The 16,213-nt window shown below is 40.9% G+C and overlaps 1 protein-coding gene across 8 annotated transcripts in view; it reads right to left on the reverse strand.

Moving 5' to 3' along the window:
• Positions 1-16,213, reverse strand: part of cnksr2a (connector enhancer of kinase suppressor of Ras 2a) — a 157,369-nt gene that overhangs the window by 36,685 nt on the left and 104,471 nt on the right. For all 8 annotated transcript variants that reach the window (XM_072690210.1, XM_072690198.1, XM_072690195.1 and 5 more), the window contains 5 exons: positions 11,654-11,702; positions 10,141-10,316; positions 8,659-8,732; positions 7,624-7,763; positions 4,031-4,134 (listed from right to left, as the gene is read on the reverse strand). In XM_072690210.1, coding sequence (XP_072546311.1) covers positions 4,031-4,134; positions 7,624-7,763; positions 8,659-8,732; positions 10,141-10,316; positions 11,654-11,702 — 543 coding nt within the window. The remainder of the gene's footprint in view (positions 1-4,030; positions 4,135-7,623; positions 7,764-8,658; positions 8,733-10,140; positions 10,317-11,653; positions 11,703-16,213) is intronic.

Consider the following 16,213-nt stretch of genomic DNA (forward strand, 5'->3'; position numbering starts at 1 on the left):
ATTAGCTTAACTTAGCAATTAGCTACCTGTTTGCTCAGGTATTTTAGTTTGATGCTTAATCTGACTCAGATATGATTAGAACTAAAAAAGAACAAAATAAAACAAAACAACCTTGCGCCTCTGGTTAGTGGTGTATGGGCGGGGGCGATGCCTACGATTCTTTTCTCTCTCCAAGTTATTTATACTGTGGGTCTGGACATGTGCTGACCTGAACTGGCCTGGTCACTCAGCCCAGACAAACACAGTCCACACTCCAGAGACTTCAGAGAGAGAGACACTAGAATCCACCCACACTCACAGCTCTGAATAATGGCCAGTGTACTAAGTGGCTCTATGCACTCAAATTAACCCTTAAAAGAGCAAACGGTGTTACAGTTGTTATGCAATCAATGAATTACCTGAGCTTCTGCTTTTTTAAGAGACTCATCGAGATTTTTCCACACAATGTTTTTTCTTAGAGCCTTTTCTGCTTCTTACCAAAACATGAAATCACTGTAAAGCACAACTTCAGGTGCTTACAAAATGACAATGTAAATGAGTATGAAATACATCAACTTTCAATAAATAATGTATAATAATGCTGCGATAAATTCACAATAAACACTATAGTCAACTATAGTACTAAAGTACTATAGAGTATGTCACTGTTGCCAAGCAACCACTGCTGAAGAAGGACAAGAATGCTGGGTACTGCAGTCATTTCAAGGACTTTTAAATAATTTGGCATCAAAACTGAGGTGATCTTGACACCTCATGCGCAGTTTCTGATTTCAAATTACCCCAAAACAATAATGCTAAACTCCATTAGTGTCTCTATGCAATTTTAGATGTTTGTGTAGAATCAAGCTAACAGTGTTATGTATCATCGTAGTGTTAAATAGGGAAATTATCACCTTATAAGCAGTTACTAAAAGCACATTACCCCCAAAATGATCACTATTAGTATCTCTGTGCAATTTGAAGGATCTCTATGCCGTTCCAAGCCATCCCAAACACATTCAATGATGTTGAGGTCTGAACTCTGGAGGTTGTCAGTCCACAGGTTCAGCCTCAGCAGTTTAATCTGATGTTTAATAGATGTTCTTTTCTCACTAAGAACTTCTCGATCGACTCCCATTACATCCTCTCAGACTCACAGCATTGTTGAGTCATCTTCTCACAGTGGAAGCACGGACAGAAACAACCATAAATTGTTATAGATCTAAAGCGAGAGTGGAGCTTGATTTTCTCCTTTCTCTCAAAGATGAGAGCTTTAAGAGCTATTTAACTGCTGAGGGGGCGGTTTTGGTGGTCAGCTAGCTCTTGCACGGTTGTTAGGGGTCCCATTTTCTCTGTAGCTTTTAATAATTTTCTCAACTCTGGTTTAGCTCTTCCTTGTACAAGTGGATTATATCAAATCCTCTTAAAAATCTCTCCAGAAAAATTAATGGTCGATGTGCCTGAAAAAGAATTTTGCATTGGTAGGTTCAGAACAGAGTCTGCATTCCAAAAACAAGGCAAAAGTATAATAGGGGCCAATGACTATGACTATCCAATAGGATTCATTATAGAATATCTCCTCTTCTACTTACAAACACAAAAGACTGGTTAGATCAGGTTAAGATCTGCTCTTTTAACCACATTTGCTGCTTGTATCAATGTGATGTAAGGGTGAATTGATTAACACTGACTGGCAGTTAAAAAAAACAGTGACAGACAAAGAGAGAGAGACAGAGTGAAAATGGAAGTGTGTGTGTATTTCGCTGTGTGCTGGCAGAGGGACAGAAAAGAGGAGGACGGAACAGAATGTGTCTCTGATGCTGTCACTGAGAACTCATAGCACCATGACTCAGAAAGAGACAGAGTGAGAGAGAGACATAGAGACAGAAAGGGAGAGGGAGAGACAGATTTCACCACTCTCTCCCCTGCAGTGTGCTCCTGTATTTAGGTGCCTGAATCACTCTCAATCACCTTCTCACACACACACACACACACATATACAAAGGGACATACTGGGGCCAGGTCTGGAGGAGGATTAACACACTGAAGAGAGCAAACCTTTAGCACTAAAAACACCAGCCAATTCAGAGGCCTGTCACAGTGTGGGACTAAAGGTTAGGGTGTTCTTGGGCATGACGCGATAAAATCACTGTAATGCACGACTTCCAGGGCTTACATAATAATGTGCATCAATGCTAATAAGAATCACAATAAAAAATCTCCTGCAAGTAATGCAGTATAATTCACTAGAGTATGTTACTGTTGCCAAGCAACCATGGACTGCTAAATGAGGACAAGATCGTTGGGTACTGAAGTCATTTCAAGGACTTTTAAATAATTCGTATAATAGTAAACATATCATAGCATAGCATAGCAGTGTTAAATGGGGACATCGTCTCCTTATAAGCAGTTTCTAACAGCAAATTACCCCTGAAACGACCCCAGTACTCTCTCTATACGAATCTAGAATTTTGTTAGCATCAAGCTAATGGTGTTGTTTGTCGCATTATAAGTTGCCTTATAAATTGCTGCCTTGTAAGTAGCTTCGGGTACCAAATTACCCTCAAAATGACTCTCATTAGTGTCTCTATGCAATTTCAGATGTTTTGTTAGCCCCAATCTAAGAGTGTTGCATTTTACAGCAGTTTCATGGGGAAATTGTCACCTTGTAAGCAGTTTTTTTAAATACCAAATCCCCCCCAAATCACCCAATTACTGTATCTATGCAATTTCAAGTGTTTTGTTAGCATCAAAATTCTTTCTTTAAATGGTTCTTTAGGGATTCCATGGAAGAGCCACTGTGATCAAGTGGCTAGGATTCAGGCGATCACCCCTGCGTCCTCTGTTAGGGGTCGTGGTTGCTTAGCGGGTAAGGCACCAGGCTTTTGATGACAGGGTTGTGGGTTTGATACCTCTGCTTGGCAATCTGCCTCTTTGGGCACTTGGGCTCACTGTGTGTGTGTTTGCTTACTAGTGGGTTGAACAAAAACCTCTTCTACCATTTTTCTTTTTTTTTAATATTTTTAATCTGGCAGTTCTTCTTTATATTTCGTCAAATTTCATGACAAAAGAACCAACAGAAATGCTAGATAGATTGTGTTAGTTTTAGTTAGCAATGATAAGCTGCCCGGAGTGGCAAAAGTTCAAATGTATTCCACTTGGGCTCTGAACTAACCTTTAAATGTTCAGCAAAACAGGATATTTTTAGCATTTCTGTAATGATAAAATATGATAAATACATATAGTCTGTAGTGCAGGCTTTCCTTAATCATAAAGTAATCAGTAAAAATTGTGTGTGCAGTGTTTGAGTTCCTCTCATGGTGATTTGCCATGACCTAGTATTGCCGCTGTAGTGGGTGGTGTGCAATGCACGGGACAGATGTGTATTACAGATTAATAATGTGGAATGTGGGTCAGCTAGTATGAGCAGTGTGTGCTCCTTTCAAAGTTGTAACTAAACTTATAACCCACTGCATAGAACCTTTTAAAAATGGCTTAAGCTCAGTCTCTCCACATGGACATTAATGTGCAGGATGGTGCCAGAAAACCAGGTTTTCTGCTTCTCAGTAGTGGCCAGTGCCACGAGCAATACCACAGAGAAGGTGCTGGAAGAGGCAACGCCTTATAGGGTGGGACTGTTTTTAAGCCTGGCCTCTCATTTTAGTACATAGCTACAAAGATACACCTGATATTCAATCCCTGTGGCAGTGGGGTGGAAGCAACACTCACCTGGGTGTGACCTGAGGAAGAAGTATGGGCACTGTGAAAAAGGAGGCTCAAACAGCCAAGAAGGGAGGGAGGGAGGCTGCACAGCAAGCCAGACTGAGATATATGGTGGAACTACCGAGCTGAAAAGCTCCTGTGTTCAGGAAGGAGAGTTTATTTTAAGGTGATGACTAAAAAAGTGCTTTACTGTACTCATGACTTTGGGCTGTAATAAATGGTCTGTCTTCAGATCCTAGCCACTCCTTGCTCCAGTCAAAATCAAGCTGCTCTTAAGCTCCACTTAGGGACCACAAGCCTGCATGTGGGGGTGTGTTTGGTTGCTCACCGAGGGGGGACGCGGGTATGTGTCGTAAGGTGGTGGGGGACTGTCCTGCTTGGGTGTAGAAGGTGTTTCGTTGTCTTCATGGTCACTTTCACTCCAGTAGTCAGCTGAGAGCAAGAGAGTGCAAGAGGGAGAGCGGGAGGGAGGGAGAGAGAGAGCAGAAGCAGTGTGTTGGAAACAATTACACAGAGCAAACAGTAATCAAATAAAGGCATGGGGGTTATATGCCGCATACAGTCACATACAGGTCTTCCCATGGAGACCCAAATTCAGTTATCAGCACTGCTCCCAGTGAAGGGAAGTACAATACACACACACCTTTAATGTCTATGTGTATAAACCCACCAACACACTTACAGTTCACTACAGACCCTGAAAGGAGGCAGTAAGAAAAACAGAGAAGGGGAGAAGAGAGGAGAAAAGAGACAAAGAGATGTGAAGAGATGTGGAAAGAGGAAATTAGAAGTTGAGAGGTGAAATGAAAAGAATAGAAGATATGAGAAGAAGATGGGAGCAGAGGAGAAGATAAGTGAAGAGAAGTATAAAGAAGAAATGAGTAGAGAGAAACAGAGGAGAGGAGAGAAGAAGAGAGAAGCTGACAGAAAATGATAAGAGAGGATAGAAATGGAGAAGAGAGGAAAGAAGATGAGAAGAGAAGAAAGAACAGAACATGACAAGAGAGTAGAGAAAATGAGAAGAAAAAAAGGACAGAAAATGAGAAGAAAGTAGAGAAAATGTTAAATAAGGAGAGGACAGAAAGGGATAGGAGAGAAGTGGAGAAGAGAGGAGAGAAGAAAAGACATAAAATGACAAGAGTAGAGAAAAGGAGAAGAAAAAATGACAGAAGTAAGGAGATGACAGAAAGGAATAAGAGAAGAGGAGAGGAGAGGAGAGGAGAGGACAGAAAAGGAGAAGAAATTAGAGAAGAGGAGAAGAGAGGAGAGAAGAGGAGAGGACAGAAAAGGAGAAGAGAAAAGAAAAGAGGAGAAGAGAGGAAAAATGAGAGCAGAGAAGAGAGTAGGACCCAGTCTGCTTTCATGAACATAATAAAGTTCATCAGCACTGCAGCAGATCCTGAATGAGTTACTGCATCTCCATTCACACAGCCTTCCCCCTGCTCAAGCTCTGCCTTACTATACACTGCTTAATACGGCTGTGTGTGTCTGTGTGCTACCTAAAGTGCTTATCTATTTTACTGAGAGAGCAGCACACAGCAGAGCAAGAGTGCTGCAGAGAGGGAGGGGGTGCAAAGAAAACTAAAATTGAGAAAGAGGCGGAGAGGGAGAAAGACAAACAAAGAGAGAGAGTGGAGGACTGATGAAGAAAGGGGCAGAGAAAGAGAAGAAGTAAAACAGAAAGAGGGAGAGAGCAACAGAGAGGCATAATAGGAAGAGAGGAGGGCAGAAAGGAAGAAGGACATGGGGAGACTGAGAGGAAGTGTGTGTTGAGGCAGCAGAGAGAGTGTTTGCAGAGACAGCTCCAATCTCTGTTTCTGCTCTCAGTGGAATAAACCAATTCCTCTTACTGATTCCTCCCTCAGCATAACACTCTTCCACCCCCTACCTCTGCTATCCTACTGTCTCTCTTTTGTGTTGTTCCTTGTCTCCACTGCCTTCATTTTGAAACATCTCCTTGTCCATACCGCATGTTCCTCACTCTAAAAGCCCAGACACAGTAGCTTTGCAGAAAAACACTGTTTGTAAAAATGACAGGTGAGCAGACTTCTGACAGCATCACAATATCCCAACACTCTAAATTCAAATTGGGCCAGTCTGGAAATATGCCTGCCCTACCATGGTACAACTTTGTGCCAAAGTATAAGTCTGGGTCAAGTCTGAAGTCTCTGAAGTTTAAGTCTGGGTCAAATTTGAAGTCTCTGAAGTTTAAGTCTGGGTCAAGTTTGAAGTCTCTGAAGTTTAAGTCTGGGTCAAGTTTGAAGTCTCTGAAGTTTAAGTCTGGGTCAGGTTTGATGTCTCTGAGGTGCATCTCTTAAGTCTTAAGTCTGTGCAAGTCTGAGCAAAGTTTCAAATCTCTAAGGTGCAAGTCTTGGTCAAGTCTGAAGTCTCTGAAGTTTAAGTCTGGGTCAAGTCTGAAGTCTCTGAAGTATACGTCTGGGTCAAGTTTGAAGTCTCTGAAGTTTAAGTCTGGGTCAAGTTTGATGTCTCTGAGGTGCAACTCTCAAGTCTTAAGTCTGCGCAAGTCTGAGCAAAGTCTCCAATCTCTAAGGTGCAAGCCTGAGTCAAATCTGAAGTCTCTGAAGTATAAGTCTGGGTCAAGTTTGCCGTATCTGAGGTGAAAATCTCAAGTCCTAAGTCTCTGTGCAAGTCTGAGCAAAGTCTCAAATCTCTAAGGTGCAAATCTGGGTCAAGTCTGAAGTCTCTGAAGTTTAAGTCTGGGTTAAGTATGAAGTCTCTGAAGTTTAAGTCTGGGTTAAGTATGAAGTCTCTGAGGTCAAAATCTCAAGTCTTAAGTCTCTGTGCAAGTCTGAGTCAAGTCTGAAGTCTCTGAAGTTTAAGTCTTGGTCAAGTCTGAAGTCTCTGAAGTTTAAGTCTGGGTTAAGTATGAAGTCTCTGAGGTCAAAATCGCAAGTCTCTGTGTAAGTCTGGGTCAAGTCTAAAGTCTTTTAATTAGCCTACAAAGACAAGAATGTACCATCCCCTCCATATATTATGGCAATGGTCAAAAGCCGATCAGTACCAAGAGCCTTTCAAGGTTCAAGTATAGCTCAGTTTGACCTGCCAGCCCTTAAGAGACTTTTTTCTTAAGAGACTAATGTCCCCTAGGTGTTCGAAAGGCAGAGTCGCTCACTGTCTTCAAACGCAGACTGAAGACCCACCTCTTGGGTGTAGTGTGGAGTTTTATCATCTTCATGTTGACTTTATGTTTAGTAGTATCTAAGCTTAGAGGTTTCTTTGGATCCTAGTCTATACAGCTATGTATAGCTAAGGATATTTAGCTAGCTAGATATTTAGAGCTTCTGTAAGTCGCTCTGGGTAAATGCCTTAAATGTAAATGTAAATATAAGTCTCAAGTCTCAAGGTTAAGTCTTGAATATCTGCATATTCAAGTCAAGTCTGAAATCTTAAAAATAAAAGTCAAAGTCATTTCTGAAGTCTTTAAGATGAATAAGAAAATCTTAAGTTGTATGCTTCAACTGTGTCTCCTTATTACTTTAAGGAATTGCACTGGATGACAATAAACCTGCCATATTGTATTTTTAGAGATTGTGATCTGTAACTTACAACAAACATAGCACACCTTCACTTGCTGTTCGGCTAGTTATCTTCCTATCCCAACTACTGGCTAGCCAACACTTTTCAACTGTGAACCATTGCCATTATTTTGCACTTCAAGTACGCCCATCAGACTGAATGTTTTTCTATAATGAAAGGCTCGTTATGTAAAGGCATACTGAACCTGACACCACTGACGCCTATTAAGGAGAATGTCTTTGCAGCAAATTACTGTGCATGACAATACTGTGCTCAGTTCACATGAACGATGCCTAGCATATAGAACTGCCATTCCAAAATGCACCAGGTGGCATTCCAAATGCACCGCCCACTAAGGGAGGAGCTATAGTCCCCACGCCTTACCCTGCTCCTGACGGATCTTCTCTCTCTCCGCGTAGCCGGCAGCTGCCATGTTTAGCCGACTCAGCCACCTGTTCATGTCGTCCACTCCGTCGGCCGCGAAGTAGAAGCTCTTGATTTTGGGATGGCACGCTTTGAAAGCACTATAACAGAAACGCAAAGAAGTTGTCACAGGAAAACACTAACGTCATTTCTTCTCCATTAAAAAATACCATCTATCTTTTACTTTTATTAAATATTTTATAAGAAATGGACCAATACGAACAGTGCAATTCATTTTACATTATGCGTTAAGTAGTTAGATACCATAATTTACTAATTTCAGAGAGACCAAATTTTCTTCCATCATACTGTAAAAGCTGTTGGTAACACCTCCTATAAATCCTGAGTTCATAATGCTGTATTAATGTACTTCTGTCATTTATAATACCTTGTAAAATTGTTAAAGTTAGCTATAGATACATGCATAACACTTTATGTTTATAAAACAAGAATATGTAATTTCATATCACAGTCAGTTACCATATTTCATTTTAATATCTGTTCATAATATAACTATAATCACAAATATGGTAAAGCCCAGTTTTAGGTCAGGCATCATAATTTCCCCACTGTGGGACTAATAAAGGATTATCTTATCTTATCTTATAAGGTATTATGAATGCCATACAACACTTGATCTCCTGTATAAAACCTAACATATATAGGATTCATAGGAAGTGTTATCAAACTGTAAATGATACAAAAATAATGTGAGATTGTTTTACTTACTACACTACAACACTACAAACCGGTGCAAAGGAACTCATGCAAACTGACTAAATCCTGTAAATGGTCAGGTTCCCAAAGGTGGGTCCAGGCTTTTGATTCTCTTTCCTGTAACGTAAGAGTAACTCAACTAGTTTGCACTGTTTTCCATATAATTATGGAATAATAACCCTTAGGATTCATTTACTCTGGGAACAGCACTTTATTTTTTACAGTCTGCTCTCTCTCACATGCACACATGCAGTGGCCAGCGTTTACAGCAGCACTTACTACTTCTTGCGACACTCGCTGGCACGGTCAATCTTGAACTCTGGGAGACTGACGAATCCTTCAGCTTTCTCATCCTAATAATACAGAGAGGGGGGGGGGCAGAGAGAGAGAGAGAGAGAGAGAGAGAGAGATGGTAGGTGTAGGAGAATGTCAGGGCAGATCTCTCTTTCGCACACACACACAGCTGTAATGACACTTTCATCCTCATTAGGAGTCACACCTCTTCCCTTTCTTTCCTCCTGGCTCCATTCCTCTCGTGCGGAGAGACGCTGCTGCAGCACTTTAAGGCTCGTGACAGGGACTTTACGGGAATAAATGAAAGACATAAATCGTTGCGGGGCTCCGTGAGCCTGTCTGTGTTTGCAGAACCCACGCAGTCCAGCACCCCGTACAAGATCATCAATTACAGCACAGCCAGGCAGGAGCTAAGGCATCCCTCCAGAGCTGAAACCAGCCAAACTGAGCCAAGCCAGAACTACAATCCTCTTCAATGCCATTACTCCCCTTCACTCCAAAATCATCCCTACACAGCAAAATCACCCCTACACACCAAAGTCACTCTCCTCAACACCAATATTACACCCCCGTACACCAAAAACATCCTCTCTAGACCATGATCACCCTGCTCTACACTAAAATTAGTCCCCTACACCAAAATCATCCCCTCTACACCAAAAACATCCTCACTAGACCATGATCACCCTGCTCTACATTAAAATCAGTCCTCTACACCAAAATTACCCCTAGACCAAGATCACCCTCCTCTACACCAAAAACATCCTCTCTAGACCATGATCACCCTGCTCTACATTAAAATCAGTCCTCTACACCAAAATTACCCCCCAGACCATGATCACCCTCCTCTATTCCAAAATCACCACTCTACAATACCAAAATCACATCAGACTCTCTATACAAAGGTCCCTTCATCCACACCAAAGTTCCTTCCTCTACACCAAAGTTCCTCCCTCTAAACCAAAGTACATCCCCTACAAAGTGCAGGACTAAAGGGGGTTGCCATGAGTCCAACCCACAATGGTAAAAGCCAGGGCGGTTATTAATCAGAATTGAGAGAGTGCATGAGAGAGACAGAGAGAGAGTGAGAGAGAGAGAATGTTTGATCTGTCTGGATCAGTGTTCAGGGATGCTGTGGGTGGCGTGGAGCAGTGGTGGGCTTTGTTGCTGGTTGTTAGAGTGAATTGGGATTAATTCTTCCGCACACACCAGAGGACTGAACCAACACCAATTACACTCTCGTCTCAGCTCAGCTCTGCTCGTCCTCAATATTTGACGCTGTTTGTGCCACTGATCTCTCTAAAATTGATGTCTGCCACTGTCCTACCTGCAGTGCTTCACTATATCCCTGCTAACATCTACAATAACGTGCAAATTCTGCTCCACTCCACTGAAACATACAAGTCTCCGTCAGGCTCCTATTCATTTTTAAAGATGCGAGCTGGGCAGATCTGTGGAGACACTGACCTCCTCGTTCATGTACCAATACAAGCAGGCGTCCTTCAGGACAAACCAGTACTTCTTCCACTTCTGTGAGAAGTAGCTCTTGGCGTCCTTCTTCTTCCACAGCCAGCCCTCACAGTCGCCCCGGCCCAGATCTTTACACGAAATCCTCCTCTTACTGATGGAAGACAGGGGACCCCCTGCAGACATGTAAAAGACATGTATTGGAGATACACTACTGACCAAAAAAGTAGAAAAGTAAGGGGCCCATATCATGGAAAACCAAAAAGGACTATGTAAACATTGCTAAAGAACTTCCATAAACTCAACTACATAGAAACTAAGCTGTGCAAACAGTCCATATTGCATTTACTGTTTTGGTGATGTCAAAATAACCAATGCATCTACATATAGTATATTAGCATAATTAACCTACACCCTCCACACCAATGTTACAAGGAGTATTTCAGCTTGGACTGCTTTTTTAATAATGCACAAGCAAGACCACCAATCAAAACACTGATTGCTTACAGTTAGATAGATAGAATAAATGTAGAAATATGCATTTGAACCAACTGGAGATGAAAGGTGGTGCAGTTATAAACACAATTTATTTTATATTATTCTTAAAAGCACAGTCACATTTCATTGCACAGGTTGGAAAATGGTCATGTAAAAATGAATTTTCTTGGCGGTTTTGGTATCTGAATCCACGCCAACATCATAAGTGAACGTCAAGGAAAGAAAAAAGGGCTACAAAAAAGTAGAATATGGGTCTTTTAATAAGTTCACATTTCAACAACCAACTTAAAGCAAGTCTTCTATTGGACAAGTCTTCATGCTCATTGTTAATAACAGTCCCTCACACAGAGCGGCTTTTAATTATTCACAAGCTCATAATTTAACACTCCAAATTCAGTTTATGAAGCCCTCAGGGGTGTCTGAATATGAGAATCAGGTGGATTTGATTAGAGCTGCAATAAAACACTGTCGGAGAACCAGCAGGAGCTAAATAAATGAACATCACAGGACATGTTGAGTAAACGTTAAAACACACATTAATGTCTATTATTATCACTAAACAGCTATTCTTTTTTATTAATTTTTATCAAAGTTAGCTGAACAGTGAGAGTTGGGTCTTATTTATTGCTTGACCTTTTGCTGGTTCTTTAAAAAATACTTAACTTAAGTAAATACTTCAATTAATAATTACAAAAACTTTTATTTGAATTACAATAACTAAAAGACAATGTTACTATGAAATAAATATTTTCTCTATAATCTACCTGTGCCATGAACTGTTGACAGAACTAAAAATTAATATATATTTTAGACTGCATGTTCACCTGAGCAATTTTCTTTACATTTTTAAAACAGATTAAAAAAGTAAACCATGTTTTTACAGCTACTTTTCCTTATGTTTACCAAAGGTATTTGTGGAGGACACTGTATATTTACAGCAGTTTGAGTGACTAACACCTTACATAATCAATGAACGTGAAAAAAATATATGAGGCTATGAAAAATTCATACAAACCTTTGCTCTTCTTCTTGGACTTTGATAACAAGGAGGATCCCTGGAACGTCTGGGAAAAACATCAGACAACACCAACAGCGTGAGTAACGATGAAAGAAGCACTGACAAAAAGAGAAACAGTACTTTTGCGCTGTTCATATAGCTCCAATAATCCAAATATTCATGCGGAAGGCAAACTTGAGTAAAAACACATCATATCGGGCTCTGAGTGGCTCAGTGGTCTAATGCGCTGCCGCAATGGCCTGAGGGCTGTGAGTTCGAATCCTGAGTCATGCCGCTTTGACCTCAGCAGCCAGAGTCTGAGAGAGCACAATTAGCTGTGCTCTCCGGGAGGGTGGATGGAGCTCTCTTCCCTTATCACTCTTAATTTCCGTGAGCGCTGTTTGCACAGGTACCTCCTTTAGCTGTTGATTATGCACATCAGCAGTAGTTGACATGTATCGAAGGAGATGTGTTAAGTCCTTATACTCCCAGGGTCGGGAGCAGTGCTAGAGGGAGGAGGGTCAATTGGCAGCACTCAAATTGGGAGAAAAAAGGAACAATTAAATAAAAGTGAAATAAAAAAAATAATAATAAAAGCCAGTGGTTCATCTGATATTAGATTAGAATATTAGTCAAAGTCAAAGTTAGCTTTATTGTCAAAACTGAAATGTTAAACTGATTGTGTTACTCTCAGACCCAGGATGCAACGAAAACAAAAAACTAATTTGTAGGAATGTAAAAGAGTTTAAGTGTTTGTATAAATAAACAGAGGTCCCTGACATTGACATCAGAAGTAAAGTGACATATGCAGTAATGTGTTAAAGTGTAAAGTGTATGAATAAGATATATGTATAAAGGTCCCTGAAAGGACAAAAAGTAAAGTGACATATGATGAAGATTAAAAATCTGCGTATGGTTAGTGCATTATGTCATTTATTTATAACTTGGTGGAATAATATTCAGTGACTATATGAACATTTTTATGGTCAACATGCAACTGTCAGGCTATATTCAAGCAAAGAAGTTGGGTGCGGGTCCACAACTGTGTAAATAAGGTTGTGTGCAAAGGTTTGTTGTTCAAATCATATGTTTAGCAAAACTGAGGGCAGCTGTCTGGCTGCTGATGTTGACAAGGTATCAAAAGCCTTCTACTAGCTATTATTGTTTAGCTGTGTTTGCATTTTTTACGCAATAATATATATATATATATATATATATATATATATATATATATATATATATATATATATATGTTTTTAAAGAACCATGGAAGAGGTCATTTCAGTATCCAAGTTGACATGGTTCTATACAGAACCACTGCCTTAATTAGGAACCCCTGAAGAACCTTTTTAACAGTGCGGAACATTTCATTCGGATTCAAACCTGGCAATGGGTGCCTTACTGCCTTACTGCAGAATCCTAAGCAGGCAGTTAAACTGTACCATTATCTTAGTGGATGCCATTTGTATGCTGTAGTTATTTACTTTCACATAATGTAAAAATCTATGAAAGGTTAAGGGTTCTTCCTAGCACAGTTACATTATGCTGAAGATCTTTTTGTGGTTCAGAGGATAAGAAAGTGCTGCAATGTCTGCACTCTATCAGAACCTGATCTGAGCATGTGTGGTACTCCACAGCGGTCAGGTCCAGTCTCAGCAGAGTGATGTGATGGGACGGCTGAGTGAAGATGCTCTTTATGGTGCCTTGTGTCTGAGAGAGCTCTCAGCACCTCAGCTCAGAGACGGAGAGAAAGAGAAAGAAGAGAGAGAGAGAGAGGGAGAAAGCAATTTGGGAAATTCTTCTGACTAGCGAGTGTGAGGGACAGGTAGAGCGGCCGAGAGAAATGAGAAGAGAACGGGGAGTCTGTAAGCCTGCCTCCTGCTCTACTGTTCAATCACAGGACAAATGCGTCAACGATCCACAGATAACTACCTCTCTAGTTCTGACGGATTAAAATCAGAGACAGCCCCTGAACAAGGAGAGAGAGAGTCAGAGACAGATAGCTGAATATGGATAAATAGATACACTGCATTTCCAAATGTTTGTGGACACCCCTTCAAATGACTGCATTCAGCTGCTTCAAGTTAATGTAAACCCAACACTAATTGATATATTGACCTGTTGTCTGAGGGCTCCTCAGGACAGCGGGTCAATGTTGAGGGGCTCTGCTGGGTAAATATCAGAGTTGACTGCTTTCTCCTGGTGAGTCACGCTCTTCATAGAAGGCAGTTATGGGAAGCGATGAACCTCATGACTGTTGTCGCGGTAACGTCTAAGAACAAGCAGATGCGGAAGTGACTCATTCTCCAGCTCATCTTCATATCATCGCAGTCCAGACAAATCCTTGTGTCTTCTAGGAATTATCCAATGTTTGCATCCTGATCTGTATCTGCCACGTCTATTGCAGGTGGTCGATTACCACAGGCTCATCTGTTCTCCCAATTGCCTCACATAGTTACTGGTTGGGAATTGACAAGGCTTTGACACGGGTAAAATCATTGAGGTCTGGCGACTGGGTCAGAGCATCTCGGAAATGACAAGGCTTGAGGGGTGCTCCTGGTCAGCAGTGTTAAGTACCTACTGACAGTGCACTGAGGAGCGACAAACAATGAACCAGTGACAGGGTACTCTGGGTACCCAAAGCCCATCGTTGTCAGGGCAACAAAGGCGATTCCATCTGGGCCGAACTGTCAGAAGAGCTACTGTGGCACAGAAATGTTTTATAATGGTTAAGAGACCAATCATAGTGCCTAAGCTAACCCCTGTTCACACTGTCTGGATTGCTGGATTAACAAGAATGACTCCACAGGGGCTCCACAACTCACAAGATCTAAATAATGTGTTACTAATGGTGTCGGATATCTTAAAGCACCTTCAGAGGTGTTGTGGAGTGGGGTGTTTTGATGGCAGGCAGTGTTTTGGCTGATTTGATCTTGTAAAGTTTATTCAAAGCTATCTTTTTTATTATTGTAATTTTCTATCCAGTTTGGAAGAACAATGACCCATTCCCTATTCATGTGAACTCCCCCTATCATTAGCAATGCCCCCAACACTAGAAGGGTGAAGACTAGCAAGTCTTCTCAGACACATATGAAGCCGCTGCTTCAAGGAAAATGTGTCTCCTTAGCTCAGATACAACAGCTAACAGACGCCTGTGCTGACCAACATCCCACTTGATGTTGGTCAGCACTGATGTGGGGAGGAAGTGCTGACAACTCACCCCTGAGAAAACAAGGCCAATTGTACTCCTCTGACTGTGGCTGTTGATGGCAAGCAGCATGACCCGGGTACAAACCAGTGATCCTCAAATCATAGTGTCAGCGCCTTAGTGCAGTGGATCACACAGAGCTCAGACAAAGCTATCCTTTAACATAATTGAATTACACAATATTTATGAGAATTGATACAAATTCAGAAAAAATATTATTATGTATATTTTATATGATATATTATCCCACCCCAGTTTTACAGTATGTACATTATTTACAGATGCCATATCATGGAAAACTGCATTTATCTTTGCAGAGTTGATAGATTTCACATTTTCTGTAACAAAAGGTTTGAACAGTGGCTAATTTTATTTCCACCCCCAAACCCAGCCTACAGCTGAAAGCCTTTTGAGCCCTGAGCCTCCGACGCAGCAAAACGCTACAGTCAGTTTTTTGAGACAGACATGCAAATCACTTTCACTTTTCAAAGTAAAATAATAAGCTAAGTGAACCAGGCCTTGTAAACGGTGCTTTCCCTGTGCCAGAGTCCACAGAGGGGATGCCCAGAATGGAAGCGAGCGGGTATCTGTGCTAGGCTAATAACTAATCCAGCTACACGCTTTTCAGTTAGCTAACTGCTCAATGTACTGAGAGGATGCAGAGGAGCACAGAGAGGACAGAGACACTATACGATAAGATGGAAATAACTATAAAATAATTACAATGTTCTCGTTACAGTGATAGAAAGAAAGCTAGGGTATGCTACACAGCCTCTGTGAGCGGCTGCAGTGCCATAAACCTGTCGGCTGTGTCCGAAATTGATCCCTACTCCCTTTTTAGTATATACGGGAGAGACTATTTAGTTTACTGAGTAGAACAAAGTGAACTAAATAAGACACATCCTCATTATCAACATGAATACAGGAATCATCTTTGACTGTTGTCTTTCACTTGCTTAAATGAGCAAACGATTAGGTGTTTAGTAACAAGATTCATTGATACATTTTGGTCCACATTTAGCTGATGTAGTGGTGAGTGCATTCCAATTAACGTTGGAATTCCACTTCACGATTCGGACACAGAGAAAAATGGCTGACATACTCAATAGTGCCCTAAAAAGTAAATAGGGAGCCATCTCAGCCACAGCTAGCATGTTTCATTCTGAGAAAAAAAGCATCTGGGCGTTTTTCACTCCAAGTCACTCAAGTTACAGCCTTGTATTTATATATATAAATACAAAAAAAGTAAAACTATATAAAATTCAAATTACACTGCAAATCTACACTGCACAAATCTTAGCAATATCTTAGCAAGTGCCTGGGTCATTTTTACATTGTTGCATAAGATTGTTCAATTTATTACAAACTTA

Source organism: Salminus brasiliensis, chromosome 1, assembly GCF_030463535.1.
Source record: "Salminus brasiliensis chromosome 1, fSalBra1.hap2, whole genome shotgun sequence".
Taxonomy (NCBI): domain Eukaryota; kingdom Metazoa; phylum Chordata; class Actinopteri; order Characiformes; family Bryconidae; genus Salminus; species Salminus brasiliensis.